Source organism: Heterodontus francisci, chromosome 3 (assembly GCF_036365525.1).
Source record: "Heterodontus francisci isolate sHetFra1 chromosome 3, sHetFra1.hap1, whole genome shotgun sequence".
Taxonomy (NCBI): Eukaryota; Metazoa; Chordata; class Chondrichthyes; order Heterodontiformes; family Heterodontidae; genus Heterodontus; species Heterodontus francisci.
In genome coordinates, this window is record NC_090373.1 from 100,882,811 (window position 1) to 100,900,852 (window position 18,042).

Genomic DNA, 18,042 nt, shown 5'->3' on the forward strand with positions numbered 1-18,042 from the left:
GGAGAGAGAGAGAGAGAGACCTTGCCTCTCTTTGATCTTCAAAAGCTGTCTGTCTCAAAACAGTGCTGTGAGCACAATTCAATCAACTCCAAGGTTGACCAGCAGGTTAGTCATGTGACTAGCTTTTTGTTTGAAACAGCATCGTCTGCAAAGTTTGTTAATTCTTCAAAGTTTACCAGACACACTCAGTGGAGGGGTGGAATGCTGGCTCTTACACATTCAATGACTCTCAATGTCTCTTGATCATCACAATTGTCAAAACCCATCTGGCTAATTGAATCAGGGAGTACTTCCATTGTCTCTCTGGGCAACTGTCTCTCAGAATGCAAATGTGCAGTCATGTTTTCAGCCACTGCTCTATGGTCTTTTTAAACAAGTTATTTCAATGTCCAGAAATGTTCAAATAATGTTCTATATGACGAAATTAATATGTTTCCATTTGGTAGGTGTGGTTTCCGTCACAGGCCTCAACTTTTTACAACTAATATAAATGACTTGGATGAAGGCACCAAAGGTATGGTTCTTAAATTTGCTGATGACTGAAAGAGAGGTAGGAAAGTAAGTTGTGAAGAGGACATAAGGAGGCTACAAAGGGGTATAGATAGGTTAAGTGAGTGGGGAAAGATCTGGCAAATGGAGTATAATGTGGGAAGGTGGGAAATTATCCACTTTGGCAGGAAGAATAAAAAAGAAGCATATTATCTAAATGGTGAGAGAATGCAGAGCTCCAAGATGCAGAGGGATCTGGGTGTGCCTAGTGCATGAATCGCAAAAGGTTAGTATGCAGGGTTTTTTTATTTATTCCAGGGATGTGGGCATCGCTGGCTAGGCCAGCATTTATTGCCCATCACTAATTGCCCTTGAGAAGGTGGTGGTGAGCTGCCTTTTTGAACTGCTGCAGTCCACATGAGGTAGGTACACCCACAATGCTGTTAGGAAGGGAGTTCCAGGATTTTGACCTAGTGACAATGAAGAATGGCGATATAGTTCCAAGTCAGGATGGTGTGTGACTTGGAGGGGAACTTGCAGGTGGTGGTATTCCCATGCATTTGCTGCCCTTGTCCTTCTAGTTGATAGAGGTTGTGGGTTTGGAAGGTGCCGTCTAAGGAGCCTTAGTGCTTCTTGTAGATGGTACACTGCTGCCACTGTGCGTCGGTGATGTAGTGAATGCATGTTTGCGGATGGGGTGCCTGTCAAGCGGGCTGCTTTGTCCTGGATGGTGTCAAGCTTCTTGAGTGGTGTTGGAGCTGCACCCATCCAGGCAAGTGGAGAGTATTCCATCACACTCCTGACTTGTGCCTTGTAGATGGCGCACAGGCTTTGGGAAGTCAGGAGGTGAGTTACTTCCCACAGGATTCCTAGCCTCTGACCTTCTCTCATAGCCATGGTATTTATATGGCTACTCCAGTTCAGTTTCTGGTCAATGGTAGCCCCTAGGATGTTGTTGGTTGGGGGATTCAGCGATGGTAATGCCGTTGAATGTCAAAGGGAGATGGTTGGATTCTCTCTTGTTGGAGATGGTCATTGCCTGGCACTTGTGTGGCACGAATGTTACTTGCCACTTATCAGCCCAAGCCTGGATATTGTCCTCGTCTTGCTGCATTTCTACAAGAACTGCTTCAGTATCTGAGGAGTCGCGAATGGTGCTGACCATTGTGCAATCATCAGCGAACATCCACTTCTGACCTTATGATTGAAGGACGGTCATTGATGAAGCAGCTGAAGATGGTTGGGCCTAGGACACTATCCTGAGGAACTCCTGCAGTGATGTCCTGGAGCTGAGATGATTGACCTCCATCCAGCGCAGACTTTTCTCCCTGATTCCCATTGGCATTAGTTTTGCTAGAGCTCCTTGATGCCATACTCAGTCAAATGCTGCATTGATGTCGAGGGCAATCACTCTCACTTCACTGCTTGAGTTCAGCTCTTTTGTCCATGTTTGAACCAAGGCTGTAATGAGGTCAGGCGCTGATTGACCCTGGTGGAATCCAAAATTAGCAGGTTATTCCTAAGCAAGTGCCACTTGATGGTTCTGTCGATGACACATTCCATCAATTTACTGATGATTGAGACTCGTCTGATGGGGCGGTAATTGGCCGGGTTGGACTTGTCCTGCGTTTTGTGCACAGGACATACCTGGGCAATTTTCCACATTGCCGGATAAATGTCAGTGTTGTAACTGTACTGGAATAGCTTGGCTAGGGGTGCAGCAAGTTTTGCAGTACAGGTCTTCAGTACTTTTGCTGGAATATTGTCAGGGCCCATAGCCTTTGCAGTATCCAGTGCCTTCAGTAGTTTCTTGATATCGTGAGAGTGAATCAAATTGGCTGAAGACTGGGATCTGTGATGTCGGGACTTCAGGAGGAGGCCGAGATGGATCATCAACTTCTGGCTGAAGATTGTTGCAAATGCTTCAGCCTTATCTTTCGCACTGATTTGCTGGGCTCCCCCATCATTGAGGATGGGAATATTTATGGAGCCACCTCCTTCAGTGAGTTGTTTAATTGTTCACACCATTGATGGCTGGATGTGGCAGGATTGCAGAGCTTAGATCTGATCCGTTGATTATGGGACCGCTTAGCTCTGTCTATCGCATGCTGCTTACGCAGTTTGGCACGCAAGTAGTCCTCGGTTGGAACTTTACCAGGTTGACACCTCATTTTGAGGTGTGGCTGGTGCTGCTCCTGGCATGCCCTCCTGCACTCTTCATTGAACCAGGGTTGGTCAACCGGCTTGATGGTAATGGTAGAGTGGGGAATATGCAGGGCTATAAAGTTACAGATTGTGGTTGAGTACAATTCTGCTTCTGCTGATGGCCCACAGCACCACATGGATGCCCAGTTTTGCATTGCTAGATCTGTTCGAAACCTATCTATTTTAGCACAGTGATAGTGCCACACAACACCATGCAGGGTATCCTCAATGTGAAGGCAAGACTTTGTCTCCACAAGGACTGTGCGGCGGTCACTCCTACTAATAATGTCATGGACAGATGCATCTGCGGCAGGCAGATTGGTGAGGACGAGGTCAAGTATGTTTTTCCCTCTTGTTGGTTCCCTCACCACCTGCCGCATACCCAGTCTAGCAGCTATGTCCTTTAGGACTCGGCCAGCAGTGCTGCTACTGAGCCACTCTTGGTGATGGACATTGAAGTCCCCCACCCAGAGTACATTCTGCGCCCTTGCCACCCTCAGTGCTTCCTCCAAGTGATGATCAACATGGAGGAGTACTGATTCATCAGCTGAAGGAGGGCGGTAGGTGGTAATCAGCAGGAGGTTTCCTTGCCAATGTTTGACCTGCTGCCATGAAACTTCATGGGGTCCAGAGTCAATGTCTTGGACTCCCAGGGCAACTCCCTCCTGGCGGTATACCACTGTGCTGGGTCTGTCCTGCCGGTGGGACAGGACATACCCAGGGATGGTGATGATGGTGTCTGGAACATTGTAATGCATGATTCAGTGAGTATGACTATGTCAGGCTGTTGCTTGACTAGTCTGTGGGACAGCTCTCCCAACTTTGGCACAAGCCCCCAGATGTTAGTAAGGAGAACCTTGCAGGGTCGACAGGGCTAGGTTTGCCTTTGTCATTTCCAGTGCCCCGGTTGACGCCGGGTGGTCCGTCCTGTTTCATTTTGTTTTATTGACTTTGCAGCGGTTAGATACAACTGAGTGGCCTGCTAGGCCATTTCAGAGGGCATGTAAGAGTCAACCACATTGCTGTGGGTCTGGAGTCACATGTAGGCCAGACCAGGTGAGGACAGCAGATTTCCTTCCCAAAGGACATTAGTGAACCAGATGGATTTTTACAACAATCGACAACGGTTTCATGGCCATCATTAAACTAGCTTTTTTAAATTCCATATTTATTAATTGAATTCAAATTCCACTTTCTGCTGTGGTGGGATTCGAACCCATGTCCCCAGAGAAATACCCTGGATACATTCACCAATTAGGCATGCTACAGCATGCCGGACAGAACATTCAGTTGAAGAATTTCAGAGCATGACAGGCCACCCTTTTTATATTTAGTTATTTTTTCTTTTTTTCTTTTTCTTCGGTTATTTTATTTTAGTTTTTTTTGAGTTTGTTTAGTTTGTTTCTACTGTGCCTACCCACTGTTTTTTTTTAAATGTTAGTGCTTGGAGTGCCTTGTGCTTTACAGTCTATTCACATCCTCTCTGTACGAATGATTTGTCTTTCAGCACACCATTAACATACCGTTTGCCTTTGTTCCATGACATTCTGGTCAGTTATTCTCTGTGACCCTCTGTCCTTTCAACACCTTCTCGTTTGTTATCTCTTGCCCCCCCACTTTACTTGCTTAAAACCTTTTACATTTCTAATATCTGCCAGTTCTAATGAAGGGTCACTGACCTGAAACGTTAACTCTGCTTCTCTCTCCACGGATGCTGCCAGACCTGCTGAGTATTTCTAGCATTTCTTGTTTTTATTTCAAATACCCTGGGTCTCTGGGTTACTAGCCCAGTGACAGTACCACAACGCCACTGCCTCCTCTCAGCAAGTAATTAGGAAAGCTAATAGAATGTTATTGTTTATCGTGAGGGGAATTGAATACAAAAGTAGGGAGGTTATGCTTCAGTTATACAGGGCATTGTTGAGATGACATCTGGAATACTGTGTACAGTATTGATCTCCTTATTTAAGGAAGGATGTAAATGCATTGGAAGCAGTTCAGAGAATGTTTACTGGACTAATACCTGGAATGGACGGATTGTCTTATGAGGAAAGACTGGACAAGCTAGGCTTGTATACACTGGAATTTAGAAGAGTAAGAGGCGACTTGATTGAAACATACAAGAACCTGAGGGGTCTTGACAGGGTGGATGTGGAAAGGATGTTTCCCCTTGTGGGAGAATCTCAAACTCGGGGTCAATGTTTAAAAATAAGTGTCATCCATTTAAGACAGAGAGGAGGAGAATTTTTTTCTCTCAGAGAGTCATGAGTCTTTGGAACTCTCTTCCTCTAAAGCAGTCGAAGCAGAGTCTTCAAATATTTTTAAGGCAGAGGTAGATAGATTCTTGATAAGTAAGGGAGTGAAAGGGTATCGGGGTTAGACGGGAGCAGGCTCAATGTGCCGAATGGCCTACTCCTGCTCCTATTGTCCGTATGTAAGCTTTATTCGCAGTATTTCTCTATAATCTCATAAAATCCATTCACACAAATATCATGTCAATTATTCTTTGAAGTTCCTTGGATCCCTTTTCCAGTCAATAAAAAGTCGATTTTCAGTTTCCCACATAATAAAACTCATTTAACTTCAAAATAAATTTTTGGTCGATGAAGTGATTGGAGAAAGTGTTTGAGAAACATGATAAGGTACATTATAATTGTGATTATTTTACTTTTAAACTAAAAACACTAACTGGATCTGGGAGGCCTTTCAAAACTGGTAAGTATTTATCAAAGGTAGCAGGGTCCTCTTTCTATCATAAGATGTGGACAAATAAGCAATTTGCTAAAATAAGCAAGCACTTTCGACATTCAATGACAGGGCTCTTTTAAAATACAGCCAGATGCTTTACCTGTTCTGTGCTGACAGAATTCAGCATTTAATAATCAATTCTTGACCTTTATCTTGGTTGAACTAGAATCTGTCCTCAAAGACTCTGGGAGTGATTTTCCAAATTTGTGCTCCTGGTTGGGAGCCTTACCTGCAGCAAACGCAGTTCCGATAATTCTGATATGCAATTTCAGCAGCAAAGTTCCCGATTGCAAGCATAAAGTCATTAAATTACAACGAGCGTAATGACTGAAGGTTATTTTTGGGTGCTTTTTTTAGTAACCTCTTTTGGTTATTGGTTCTTATGGCTACATCAATTAAAATTTAAAATACACCACACCCCTATAAGTTACTGCTACAGGCTTTTTAAATCCCCTACCACTGACAGTTTTTCCACCCCACAAACCACAAGTTCACATTGGCAGGCAAACCTATAATGGGTTAAAATAATTGGGTTGTCCTGCTCCAAGCTAACAGCCCACCATATCCAAATCCCTCCTTGTCCACACTCTTTCTTTCTTCTTTTGGGCCTCCTTATCTTGAGAGACAATGGATACGCAGCTGGAGGTGGTCAGTGGTTTGTGAAGCAGCACCTGGAGTGGCTATAAAGGCCAATTCTGGAGTGACAGGCTCTTCCACAGGTGCGGCAGAGAAATTTGTTTGTCGGGGCTGTTGCACAGTTGGCTCTCCCCTTGCGCCTCTGTCTTTTTTCCTGCCAACTACTAAGTCTCTTCGACTCGCCACTTTTAGCCCTGTCTTTATGGCTGCCCGCCAGCTCTGGCGAACGCTGGCAACTGACTCCCACGACTTGTGATCAATGTCACAGGATTTCATGTCGCGTTTGCAGACGTCTTTAAAGCGGAGACGTGGACAGCCGGTGGGTCTGATACCAGTGGCGAGCTCGCTGTACAATGTGTATTTGGGGATCCTGCCATCTTCCATGCAGCTCACATGGCCAAGCCATCTCAAGCGCCGCTGACTCAGTAGTGTGTACAAGCTGGGGATGTTGGCCACCTCGAGGACTTCTGTGTTGGAGATGCGGTCCTGCCACCTGATGCCAAGTATTCTCCGGAGGCAGCGAAGATGGAATGAATTGAGACGTCGCTCTTGGCTGGCATACGTTGTCCAGGCCTCGCTGCCATAGAGCAAGGTACTGAGGACACAGGCCTGATACACTCAGACTTTTCTGTTCCGTGTCAGTGCGCCATTTTCCCACACTCTCTTGGCCAGTCTGGACATAGCAGTGGAAGCCTTTCCCATGCGCTTGTTGATTTCTGCATCTAGAGACAGGTTACTGGTGATAGTTGAGCCTAGGTAGGAGAACTCTTGAACTACTTCCAGAGCGTGGTCACCAATATTGATGGATGGAGCATTTCTGACGTCCTGCCCCATGATGTTCGTTTTCTTGAGGCTGATGGTTAGGCCAAATTCATTGCAGGCAGCCGCAAACCTGTCAATGAGACTCTCCAGGCACTCTTCAGTGTGAGATGTTAAAGCAGCATCGTCAGCAAAGAGGAGTTCCCTGATGAGGACTTTCCGTACTTTGGACTTCGCTCTTAGACGGGCAAGGTTGAACAACCTGCCCCCTGATCTTGTGTGGAGGAAAATTCCTTCTTCAGAGGACTTGAACGCATGTGAAAGCAGCAGGGAGAAGAAAATCCCAAAAAGTGTGGGTGCGAGAACACAGCCCTGTTTCACGCCACTCAGGGTAGGAAAGGGCTCTGATGAGGAGCCACCATGTTGAATTGTGCCTTTCATATTGTCATGGAATGAGGTGATGATACTTAGTAGCTTTGGTGGGCATCCGATCTTTTCTCGTATTCCGAAGAGACCACGTCTGCTGACGAGGTCAAAGGCTTTGGTGAGATCAATGAAAGCAATGTAGAGGGGCATCTGTTGTTCACGGCATTTCTCCTGTATCTGACGAAGGGAGAACAGCATGTCAACGGTCGATCTCTCTGCACGAAAGCCACACTGTGCCTCAGGGTAGACGCGCTCGGCCAGCTTCTGGAGCCTGTTCAGCGCGACTCGAGCAAAGACTTTCCCCACTATGCTGAGCAGGGAGATTCCACGGTAGTTGTTGCAGTCACCGTGGTCACCTTTGTTTTTATAGAGGGTGATGATATTGGCATCGCGCGTGTCTTGTGGTACTGCTCCCTCGTCCCAGCACAGGCAAAGCAGTTCATGTAGTGCTGAGAGTATAGCAGGCTTGGCACTCTTGATTATTTCAGGGGTAATGCTGTCCTTCCCAGGGGCTTTTCCGCTGGCTAGGGAATCAATGGCATCACTGAGTTCCGATTTGGTTGGCTGTATGTCCAGCTCATCCATGACTGGTAGAGGCTGGGCTGCATTGACGGCAGTCTCAGTGACAGCATTCTCCCTGGAGTACAGTTCTAGGTAGTGCTCAACCCAGCGGTCCATTTGTTTGTGTTGGTCAGTGATTATGTCCCCTGATTTAGATTTGAGGGGGGCCATCTTCTTGATGGTTGGCCCAAGAGCTCTCTTCATGCCATCATACATTCCTCTGATATTTCCGGTGTCTGAAGCCAGCTGAATATGACTGCATAGGTGTTGCCAGTAGTCATTTGCATAGCGCCTGGCTGTCCTTTGTGCAGTGCTTCTGGCTGCTTTAAGTGCTGTGGATGTTAAATCACTGGGGGCTTTCTTGTAGTTCAACAGTGCAATGCGCTTAGCGGCTATGACAGGTTCCAGCTCTTCATTATGAGATTGAAACCAGTCTGCATTTCTCTTCGCACTTTTGCCGTAGGTGGTCAAAGCTGACTCATAGATGGCGTCTCTGATGTGATGTGGGCCCACTTGGTCTCAGCATCCCCTGTGGGAGTGTTTTGAAGGGCTGTTACAAGTGAATTTAGAAATTTTTGTCACAGCTGTGGGTGAGAAATTCTGCTCGTGTTGGTGCACAGGTGGCCCTTCTGCTTGGAATGATGCAACTTCTTTGGTCTGAGTCTAACCTTGCTGCACACCAGGGAGTGGTCGGTGTCACAGTCCGCACTGTGGAAGCTGCGTGTGATTTGAACACTGTTTAAGGCGGCACGCCTTGTGACAACGACGCACCTAGCTGGTGCCAACGACGCGATCTTGGGTGCCTCCATGAAACCTGGTGACAGGGTTTATTGTGAAAGAACGAGTTGGTGATGCAGAGGTTATGATAGGTACACAACTCAAGCAGTCTCTGCCCGTTCTCATTCATCCTTCCAACGCCATAGCGCCCAAGGTAGGAGGGTCATGAGTCATGGTCGGCCCCAACCCTGGCATTAAAGTCCCCCAGCAGGAATAGGTGTTCGGTGTTGGGGATGCTGCTAATGATGTTATGGAGTTGCTCGTAGAACTGGTCTTTAGCTTCAGGTGAGGAGCAGAGTGTTGGAGCATAGATGCTGAGTAGGTGTACTGGACCAGAGGTGGTGAGCAGTCGGATGGACAGTCTGCGTTCCGAGCCATTTGAGGGAGGCTCTATCATGCTGAGCAAGGAGTTTCTGATGGCAAAGCCCACTGCATACTGTCTTGGTTCTTCAGGATCCCTGCCCTGCCAGAAGAAGGTGTAGTCTTGCTCTGCTGGAGATCCACTCGCGGGGAGGCGAGTCTCCTGAAGTGCTGCAATGTCTACATTGAGTCTACTGAGCTCGTTGTTAATGATGGCGGTCTTCCGAGAATCGTTGATTTGTGTAAGGTCTTCCGACAGGCCAGGACACATAGTTCTGACGTTCCAGCTTGCAAAGCGAAGGGCTGGTACCTTCTTTCGTTTTTTCATGTTGTTTGGTGCGGTGTATCAGTCCACCTTTCGGGCAATGACCCTGAGCTCCAAGCACCCATTGAAGCAGGTAGGCTGTGGCGGGACAGAACCTTATTGACCGGGGGCTGCCCGGTTTGAGGCGGGCGGTAGCTGTCCAGTGAGGTGCGATGACCTCTCCCACCGACAAAGGCAACCCGTGGCGCCCAGTTTCTACGCCAATTTATCTGGACTTATAACCCGAAACTGCTGCCTTCCGTGTTGTGCCAGTCGCTGTGAGGCAACTATGGAGTGACCTCTCCATGGTGCATGCCTGGGCAAGTTTATGGAGGTTGAGAGTTGCCCAGTCATCAAAACCCCCCTCTTGGCCTTTCTGGTGGGGTCCAAAGGAGTGCAGGGCACGACGTTTGGCACCAGTATGGCTGCAGGAACTGCCGGAAACATGCCAAAGGTGACACATGACCGCCTACGGGGTTCCGCTCCGGCACTCAGACCATAAGATTTACCATTGCAACAACATCAAGGTGAAGGATATATAGTTCTATTGTAACTTTATGCTATCAGGAGTTCTTTTGCTCAAGATTCTACATTCAAAATTATTTCCATTTAGGATCTGCCCAAAGCATCATCAATCATTTCAATATTTATTGACTGTACCAAAAAACAAAGTTCTAAAGTTTTTAGTTTGTCACATTTAAGGATCAAATACTAACTCAAGAATGCAACACACTTACGTCGGCAATTCCTCACTGCAACAGCATCTCCAAAGAATCCTTCAGCACATTGATCACAGAACTGACCAGAAATCCCCTGAAAACATCGCAGACACTCTCCTGTCAATGTATTGCAGCTGCCAGGTACTGACAGATCAAGGTTACCATTGCACTGGCAGGGCTGGCATAATCCACCTGGTTTACTCGGGCGCCCAAAGAAGCCTTCAGAACATCTAGGTAACAAAAGCAAAGTTCAAAATTAAAATTCTGAACAATTGTATTTCTTTATCTTGTAACACCTTTGAGAATACAGATATTCATAGAAACTCAAACTGTGTGGTTTTAATGATATAGCTTGGTACTCAAGAACTGAAGAAGTATTGAATTTTATGGAATTATCGAGGCGCGGCGATGGGTGGGAGGGGAGGGTCGTAAAATCGTGAGCGAGGCAGAGGTGCCATGCCCGTTGCCTATCCACTCCCGCCTCTATTTTAACAGCAGCGGTCGGCACTTCAACACCTGGTGGTAATACCTGGTGGCCTCCTTGCAGCTGGGGAGGGGCCTCCTGATTGGGCACCCTGTGCCCCACGGAGGGCTCCCCCAGCAGCATGGGCCGCCTCCGCTAAAACTAGTCACCTTGCCCTGCTCTTTGACCCAACCCACCCTGCCCCCCTTGCTGGGGCCTAAACAATTGTCCCCGGCGAGGCCTGACCCCCACTTACCTCTTTGAAGCGTGATGTCCTTTGTCCTCTTCTAGCTGGGTTTAGTCGGGAGTTTGGCCACTGCCGGAACTGAAGAGCTGCCAGCTGTTTGATTAGCCAGCAGCACTTGGAGCTGGGACTTCCTGCCTCAGAGGGGCAGAAGCCCTGACCGAGGCCAATTAAGGGCCTGGGCTACGCAAAATAGCAGCATGGCCTCCAGGCCCAGCAGAGGCGGGCTCTCCCCTGACTTCTCAACCAGTGGGTGGGGTCACCATTTTAAGAACGTAAGAACATAACATTCATGTTAAATCCGCCCCTCAATGTCACACAATGTTGTTATCCTTCATGAATATAACATATATGGGCCCTCCAACCTTCCTGCTCAGATGCCACTCATGTAGTTTGAAGGAATCAGGGCCAGGCTGCCCAGATTGCAGTAGCAGAAATGTAACTTCCAGCATGGTCATCCCAGATTCAGCTGCCCCGAGAGGAGGGCCAGCTGAGTCCGAAAAGACGTTTTGTCATAGTTTGCAGCCAGCCACATTCGCTCTCCTGACCTTCAGGACGTGGCCTCCTGCTAACAGCCCTTCTCCTGCTCCTCCCTCTTTGAGCAGCATGTCCTCCTCTTGCCACCTCTGTTCATTCTCCCTGTCATGCTGTTGGTCAGGGGGATAGAAACTATTCCAATCATGACTTCTTGACTTGAAGTCAAGAACCAAGGCCTTTATCATCTGCCACACCACTCCCTGTAGACTTCAGCAACGTTAAATAGCACTTCTACTAACACAGCAGCAGCCAGTAGAAATCAATCAACAACTAAACTGGAAGTAGTTGCTGAACCCTTTATAAAGGATTGGTAGTGGATCCTTCCTGCTGCTGAACCCATGTTCAGCTGGGCAAGGTTAAGAACAGAAAACCAGACAGGACATCAGAAACAGGAGTACTGGACAGTGAAGGTAAGTCCAGATAAACAGGGGTCTCAGCTCTGCATTCTTAAAGGGAGGCTGAAGTGGGGGGATTACAGGGGTCTCACTCTGCATTCCGGAAAGGGAGGAGGGAGGGGGTCTGGGATTACTGGGAGGAAATCTCTGCGGGCATGAAGGGAGGTACTGTGCACCCTCGCTCCATAAACAGTGTATTCTCTGTGTTTGTTTGTGTGTGTGAAGGGCACTCTAGTCACCCTATGTGTGGGAAGGGTGCCAAAAAGGGTCGGAGTGCTAAGGTTATATGGATGGTGGGGGCAATCGATACAGCTTGATGTGGTAATGTAGTGCCACGCTGAGTGTTACCCAAGATGGGTAATGCCATGCCACGACACATAGTTGATCCATGAAAGCACCTGATGTACCCGTCAACACCAATCTCTGCTCTGTTAGGAAACTTTGAATAAATGAAGGGTTCAAATTTATTTATCACATGGAAATGGGTATGGCTCATCCTACATTTTGTGATCCACTTCTCCTGAGGATCCGAATGCGCCAGAGGCAAAATCAACAGGCAGGTGCAATCCAAGTAGAGGCCCCCGATCGTGAGCAACAGCCCCCAAGGGGAGCTCGCCATTACGGTTGCCTTACATCTACAGGCCCCACAGGACATGTCATCGGATGTCAGAGCACCCATTTCAGAGGCGATTGTGCATGTAGAGAGGATGGTGGGATGGTGACACGTTTCTGTGCCCTACTCAACGATGACCTGCAGCCCATGGGCTTCGGTGGACATCCTATGCCTGCGGTCCTCATAGTGGCAGCGGTTCTTAAATTTGACGCCTATGCAGCATTTCAGGGGCCCATCAGAGACCTTTGTGGGGTCACACAGTCAGCAGTGCACTGCTGCATCAGGGAGGTCACTGGTGCCCTGCATCGGAGGGCCAGTGAGTATGTCCGCTTCAGGGCTGACTGTCACAGCAAGGCCATCGGTTACAGCAGCATTGCCAGAGAACCATAGGTTGTAATGTTCATAGACTGCACTCATGTGGCCATCAGGCCTCCACCAGGCTACCACCTGCAGACATCACCATTAAAGGAATCCTCTCAATCTAGGTGAAGCTGGTATGTGATCACTGGAGATGCTTCTTGCAAATTTTTGTCCACTTCTCAGGCAGCTGCCATGACACCTGGGTCTTGCACCAGTCCCGGCTGCCATTGCTGTTCACTGAACTGGCTCAGATGGAGGAGTGGCTTCTTGGAGATAAGAGCTATCCCTTGCAGACATGGCTCCTGACACCAGTGAGAGACCCCACCATTGCTGCAGAGGAGAGATACAATGCCAGCCACTGAGCTACAAGAGCCACCATTGAACAGGCAACCGGCATGCTGAAAAAGCGCTTCCAATGCCTGGATGATAGGATGATGTGATTTGCACAACTATGCACCCAGTAGGGGGCAGGCCTCCCATGATGAGGAGAGACGGCAACAGGATTCCTCCTCGGACTATGAGGACCTACAACAGGAAAGATGCATGGAAGGGCAGATGGCACCCAGGCTCTGCATGGAGGGCTAGCAGTGAACTGGGGAGGTACGGAAGTGGCTTATCAGACAAAGGCTGTCTGCTCCATAGGAACCGACATGAGCTCTGCAAGCCACACAACACCCTCGCTCACCTGCTGTGCACCAGTCCACATCTACAGCATCCCTGTGTAAACCATTAGAGGCAGCAGCTGACTGAGCCAATGTCCATGTCACTGCATCCGTGGAGATGCTCCTGAGTAATGGTGGCATGGCAATGATGTTATTGCATACATAGGCTTTCCTGAAGGGCCAATGATGCAAAGGGACGTGACATTGGCACTACATGCTGGCACACATCCTTCACACAGAGAGAAGGACACACATTTTGGTGAGGAACATTTAGTGAAAGTTGTATTAACATTGCTGTGACACCCGTGCATTCCCATTTGTGTCAGTGTGTTCTCTGTAAACGCTTGCGGTGGCCCTTCTCAGTGCAACCTCTGCGTTCGCAGCCTGACTGGAGGAAGGCTACTGATCTGATTGCCCTTTGGCTGTGGATGACTTTGGCACTCGTACCCTGTGCGCACGAGGCCTAGAGGGCCCCGGCTGGCTAGGGGAGTGCTCATTCATCCTCTTCCGGCATTGGACCCTTTGATGGCAGATGGCCCTTTGGCTACTCACCTCCTCTGCCATCTCCAGCCAGACTGCCTTGTTCAGGCGGAAAGACCTCTTCTTAGCATCGCTGGGGAAAAGGACCTCCGGCCTTGCCCGCACAGCCTGGAGGAGAGTGAGCAGGGAGGCATCGCTGAACTATGGGGCCATCCTAGAGCACCCCTCTGCCATCCTCGGCTTTTGGTGTGGTCCTTTAAATGTAAAGGTGACTCCACCGTGTAACTGCTCTAACTTCTGGCTGCAAGGTTTGTCTTGCACATGTTTGGAAACCAATGCATGACTGGTGAGGAAATCTGTGCTGGTGTCACAATTTTTTATCTATTACACATGCTTACGAACACTTTGCTTCTGCAGCAGCTGATCATAGTTATTGGTGTAATATTTCTAGTTGGCAATGCAGCTGGAATATGAACTTATTTTCCTGGCTTTTTACAGAGATCGCTTAATTGCCGTTACATGTATTTTCACATAACTGTTAGCAGACAAATGAATACAGATTCCAAATGCATATTAGTCTGCGGCTTTTCACAGTCAGATGATTAGAAGTCCATAGTATGTCGATATTCTTCAATTATGGTTTTATTTCTGTTGTGTATTTGCCTTTTATGGTATATTTAAGTCTCCTGTCCTGGAATGTGCGCGTTAAGATTATTCACCTAGGTGCGGCATGCCTACAAGAAGGAATGTTACATTTTAGTGGAAGAAAAGGATCGCAACTTCACAAGACACTGGGTCACAGCAGGGTAAGTATGTGACAGCAAAGCAAAAAGTGCTGGGGTAACTCAGCAGGTCAGGCAGCAGCTGTGCGGAGAGAAGAAGAGTTAACTTTCAGGTCTGTGAACTTGTACAAGTTAACTCTGCTTCTCTCTCCACAGATGCTGCCTGACCTGCTGAGTTTCTCCAGCACTTTGTGCTTTGGTGCCAAATTGACAGCAGCCCCACTCTTCAACAGTGAGGTAAGTATTTCTTTGACAGCTGTCAGGAAGCAGGTGCTGGGACGCTTTAAATAGGGCCCCAGCACTTGCTACACAGTTGTCAAAAGGATCCTCACTACACCAAATGTCCCACCTCCCCCCACGTAATATGGGGGGGGGGGGGGCAGTGTGTCACAGTGATGTTAATGAGCCCCCTTGCATAATATCGCAGGGGCTCAGCGGCGGCCGCTAAATGCGGGCCGCGTTCAAAGCGCGCCGCCTAAAATTCAGGCCTTGGTGTTTTATGAGATTAACAGTATCAAGATCAAGAAATTAGATTCTTTGGCAGTGCATGAATTTGTCATTTTAAGCTTTATTACATTCTTGTACTGAATACATATAAATTCTTACATCTCATCAGCCATCAGAGCAGCTGGAGACTTAAGTGGATGAACAGTAGAAGAAATGCAACCTACAGGGGACTTGGCTGGATCAAGAGCCAAAGCTCTCTTTTCACTAGGATGAAAGTCTTCTCTTTAATCGTTATTAACATGTTAACTGCAACAAGAATGGAAGCTTTCCAAACAGATCTCAGTGGATGTGAGCGTACAACATTAATTTGTACCACTTACGCAAACTCATGCTCTTGTGTTCCTTCTTGAGCATTTGTGGTGTGCTTTTGTAACATAATGCACTACAAAATCATGGAATAATTGAATCCAAAATGGCTCCGATTTAAATTAAAACAAAAGCAAACTACTGCAGATGCTGGAAGTCTGAAATAAAAACAGAAAATACTGGAAAGACTCAGGAGGTCAGACACCAATTGTTCCTGTGCACAGATGCAGCCTGATATGCTGAGTGTTTCCAGGATTTTTGTTTTTATTTCTGATTTAAATTAATGCTATTCAGACCTTCCCAAGCTGAAACAAGTTCGCAGTTCATTGCTGAAATAGCTGCAACACAAAATGTATTCTGTACACCTACAAAAAATAGCTAACAGATGATAGCATTTAAGTCAGTATATAAGGGCTTGATGAAACTAGTCAGGATATTTGGTTCAAGGAGTAATTTAATAGTTTGAGGCCCAGTTACAATAAAATTGTTATGAACTGGACACAAGAGAAACTTTCCTTTTATCCAGTTACAGAAATATTGACACATGCCATGTAATCTGTTTCCGTCATGATGTTGAAACAGCCTTTCATATTCAGTTACTAATGAATCTGACTCCTTGATTTAGACAATTCATTGATAAGTTAAGTCTGAAGTGTGCAAGCAAGGTCTACTGCCTGCACATTCTTTATCTTCAGTTCTCTAACATCTCGTGCACCACTGGGCATGCCCTTGCTTGGATGCAGCATATAATGTGCATATGTGATGGTAGTGAGAGGTTACATCAATTGTGTGCAGCCAAAATAATCTGGCCATTGCAACTGAGAGAAACTACTTAAGGGATGTTTATCATAGTACAACATTTCATATTACAAGGCCATCACGAAAAGCAGCTATTGGGATAGGAACATTGTTAAGTAAATGCTGGTCACTGTAGTTGAAGTTAAAATAGATTGTTCAAGCAAGGTAGAGGTCGTTTTACTTTAGAGTAAATTGTACAAGGCTCCACTGGGGGTAGGAGTGAATCAGGATATCAGACCCCATTCTCACTCATCTGACTCGCTGCATGCCACATTTTGTGATGTGAGGTTTTTGGTGCTGATAGGTCAGGCTGCAGGCATGCATGTATCTCATTGAAACTGAATACATAGATAAAGTTTACTTTTAAGACTTTGGGTGAGGCTATGCCCCAATGCACATTGCACCCACATAAAATGGTTGCGTGACCAGATTTACAGTAATTGGTAAAGCAAGAGGAAAAGAGTCTGAGTCAATATTGAATTTTTGTTTATTTTTGGCTGTGAGCACTTATCTACTCCTAATTGGACAACTTGCATACTTTGAATTTCCTATTTATTTATGCCCTATTAAAGCCTTTAGTTTAATTACCAACATGTTTCTTCATTATTTTCAATTGTTGCTACTAAAAACAAGTTGCAGTGAACAATGTTGGGAAGTTGGCAATATCCCTAGATTAGTCACATTGGGCTACTTGCATAGGATGAAGAGAACCTCTTTGTAACAGGACAGCATCTCAAGGACCAGCCCACCACTGGAGTTACTGTGCTTGCAATGCTGGAATCATGTCTAAAAGCATAGTGGCTACATTCTCCAGGTTGCTAGTGTTTGAGGTAGATGGAGTGCTTGAGGCAGGTGACATGCCTGACACAACATTCCCTTGACAAATTCTCAGCCAAAAAGAGCAAGGGTCAACTGCTCAAATTGCACTAGCCCACCATCTGTCCTGGTTCTCTCCCAACGATGATAGGCTGAAGTCAAAAAGCAGAGCATATTTAATCAGATGTCAACAAGTGTTTGAGCACACCAAGCAGCATCCCTGTGCCTGAACATCTCCCTGCACCAGGCCTTTTCATATTAGTTTGCAGGTGCTCTTTTGAAAGTTAATATTTCAGTGCAATATGTAAAGTATTTTTGTCTCATGCTGCAATTGTGTCATGCAGCTTCTGCTAAATGAAACACCATTGTAAATGGTACAATTTTAAAAGGAGTGTAGGAACAAAGAGAACTGGGTGTTCACATACACAAATCTATCAAGGTGCTTGGACAAGTTGAGAAGGCTGTGAAAAAATGGGTTTCTTACTTTATATATATATATAAAGAAAGGAAGTCATGTTAAACTGTTATAAATTACTGGTTAGGCTTCAACTAGAGTATGGTGTTCAATTCCGACGACTGCACTTTAGAAAGGATGTCAAGGCCTTGGAGATGCTGCACAGGAGATTTACCAGGGGAGAGCGATTTCATTTATCTGGAAAGACTAGAGAAACTGTAATTGTTCTCCATAGGACAGAGAAGGTTAAGGGGAGAATTAATAAAGGTGCTTAGAATTATGAGGGGATTTAATAGAGTAGGTAGGGAGAAACTGCTCCCATTGGCAGGAGGGTCAGTAACCAGAGGACACAGATTTCAGGTGACTGGCAAAAATGCCAGGGGGCAGATGAGAAGAATCTTTTTTACTCAGCGAGTTATGATGATCTGGATTGTGCTCCATGTAGAGTGATGGAAACAGATTTAATAGTAACTTACAAAAGGGAATTGGATATACACTTGGAAAAGAAAAAAATGCAGAACAACAGGAAAAGTGCAGAGGAGTGATACTAATTGGATCGCACTTTAAAGAGCCAGCACAATGGTCTGAATGGCTTCTTTCTGTGTTGTATGTTTCTATGAAAAAGGAGTAAATACTCTGCG

General features: G+C 46.6%; 1 protein-coding gene across 2 annotated transcripts in view; it reads right to left on the reverse strand.

The window, feature by feature from the left end:
• The window catches only part of lama2 (laminin, alpha 2), a 527,518-nt gene that overhangs the window by 214,793 nt on the left and 294,683 nt on the right, over window positions 1–18,042 (reverse strand). For both annotated transcript variants that reach the window (XM_068025161.1, XM_068025160.1), the window contains exon 19: window positions 10,003–10,214. In XM_068025161.1, the coding sequence (XP_067881262.1) occupies window positions 10,003–10,214 (212 nt within the window). The remainder of the gene's footprint in view (window positions 1–10,002; window positions 10,215–18,042) is intronic.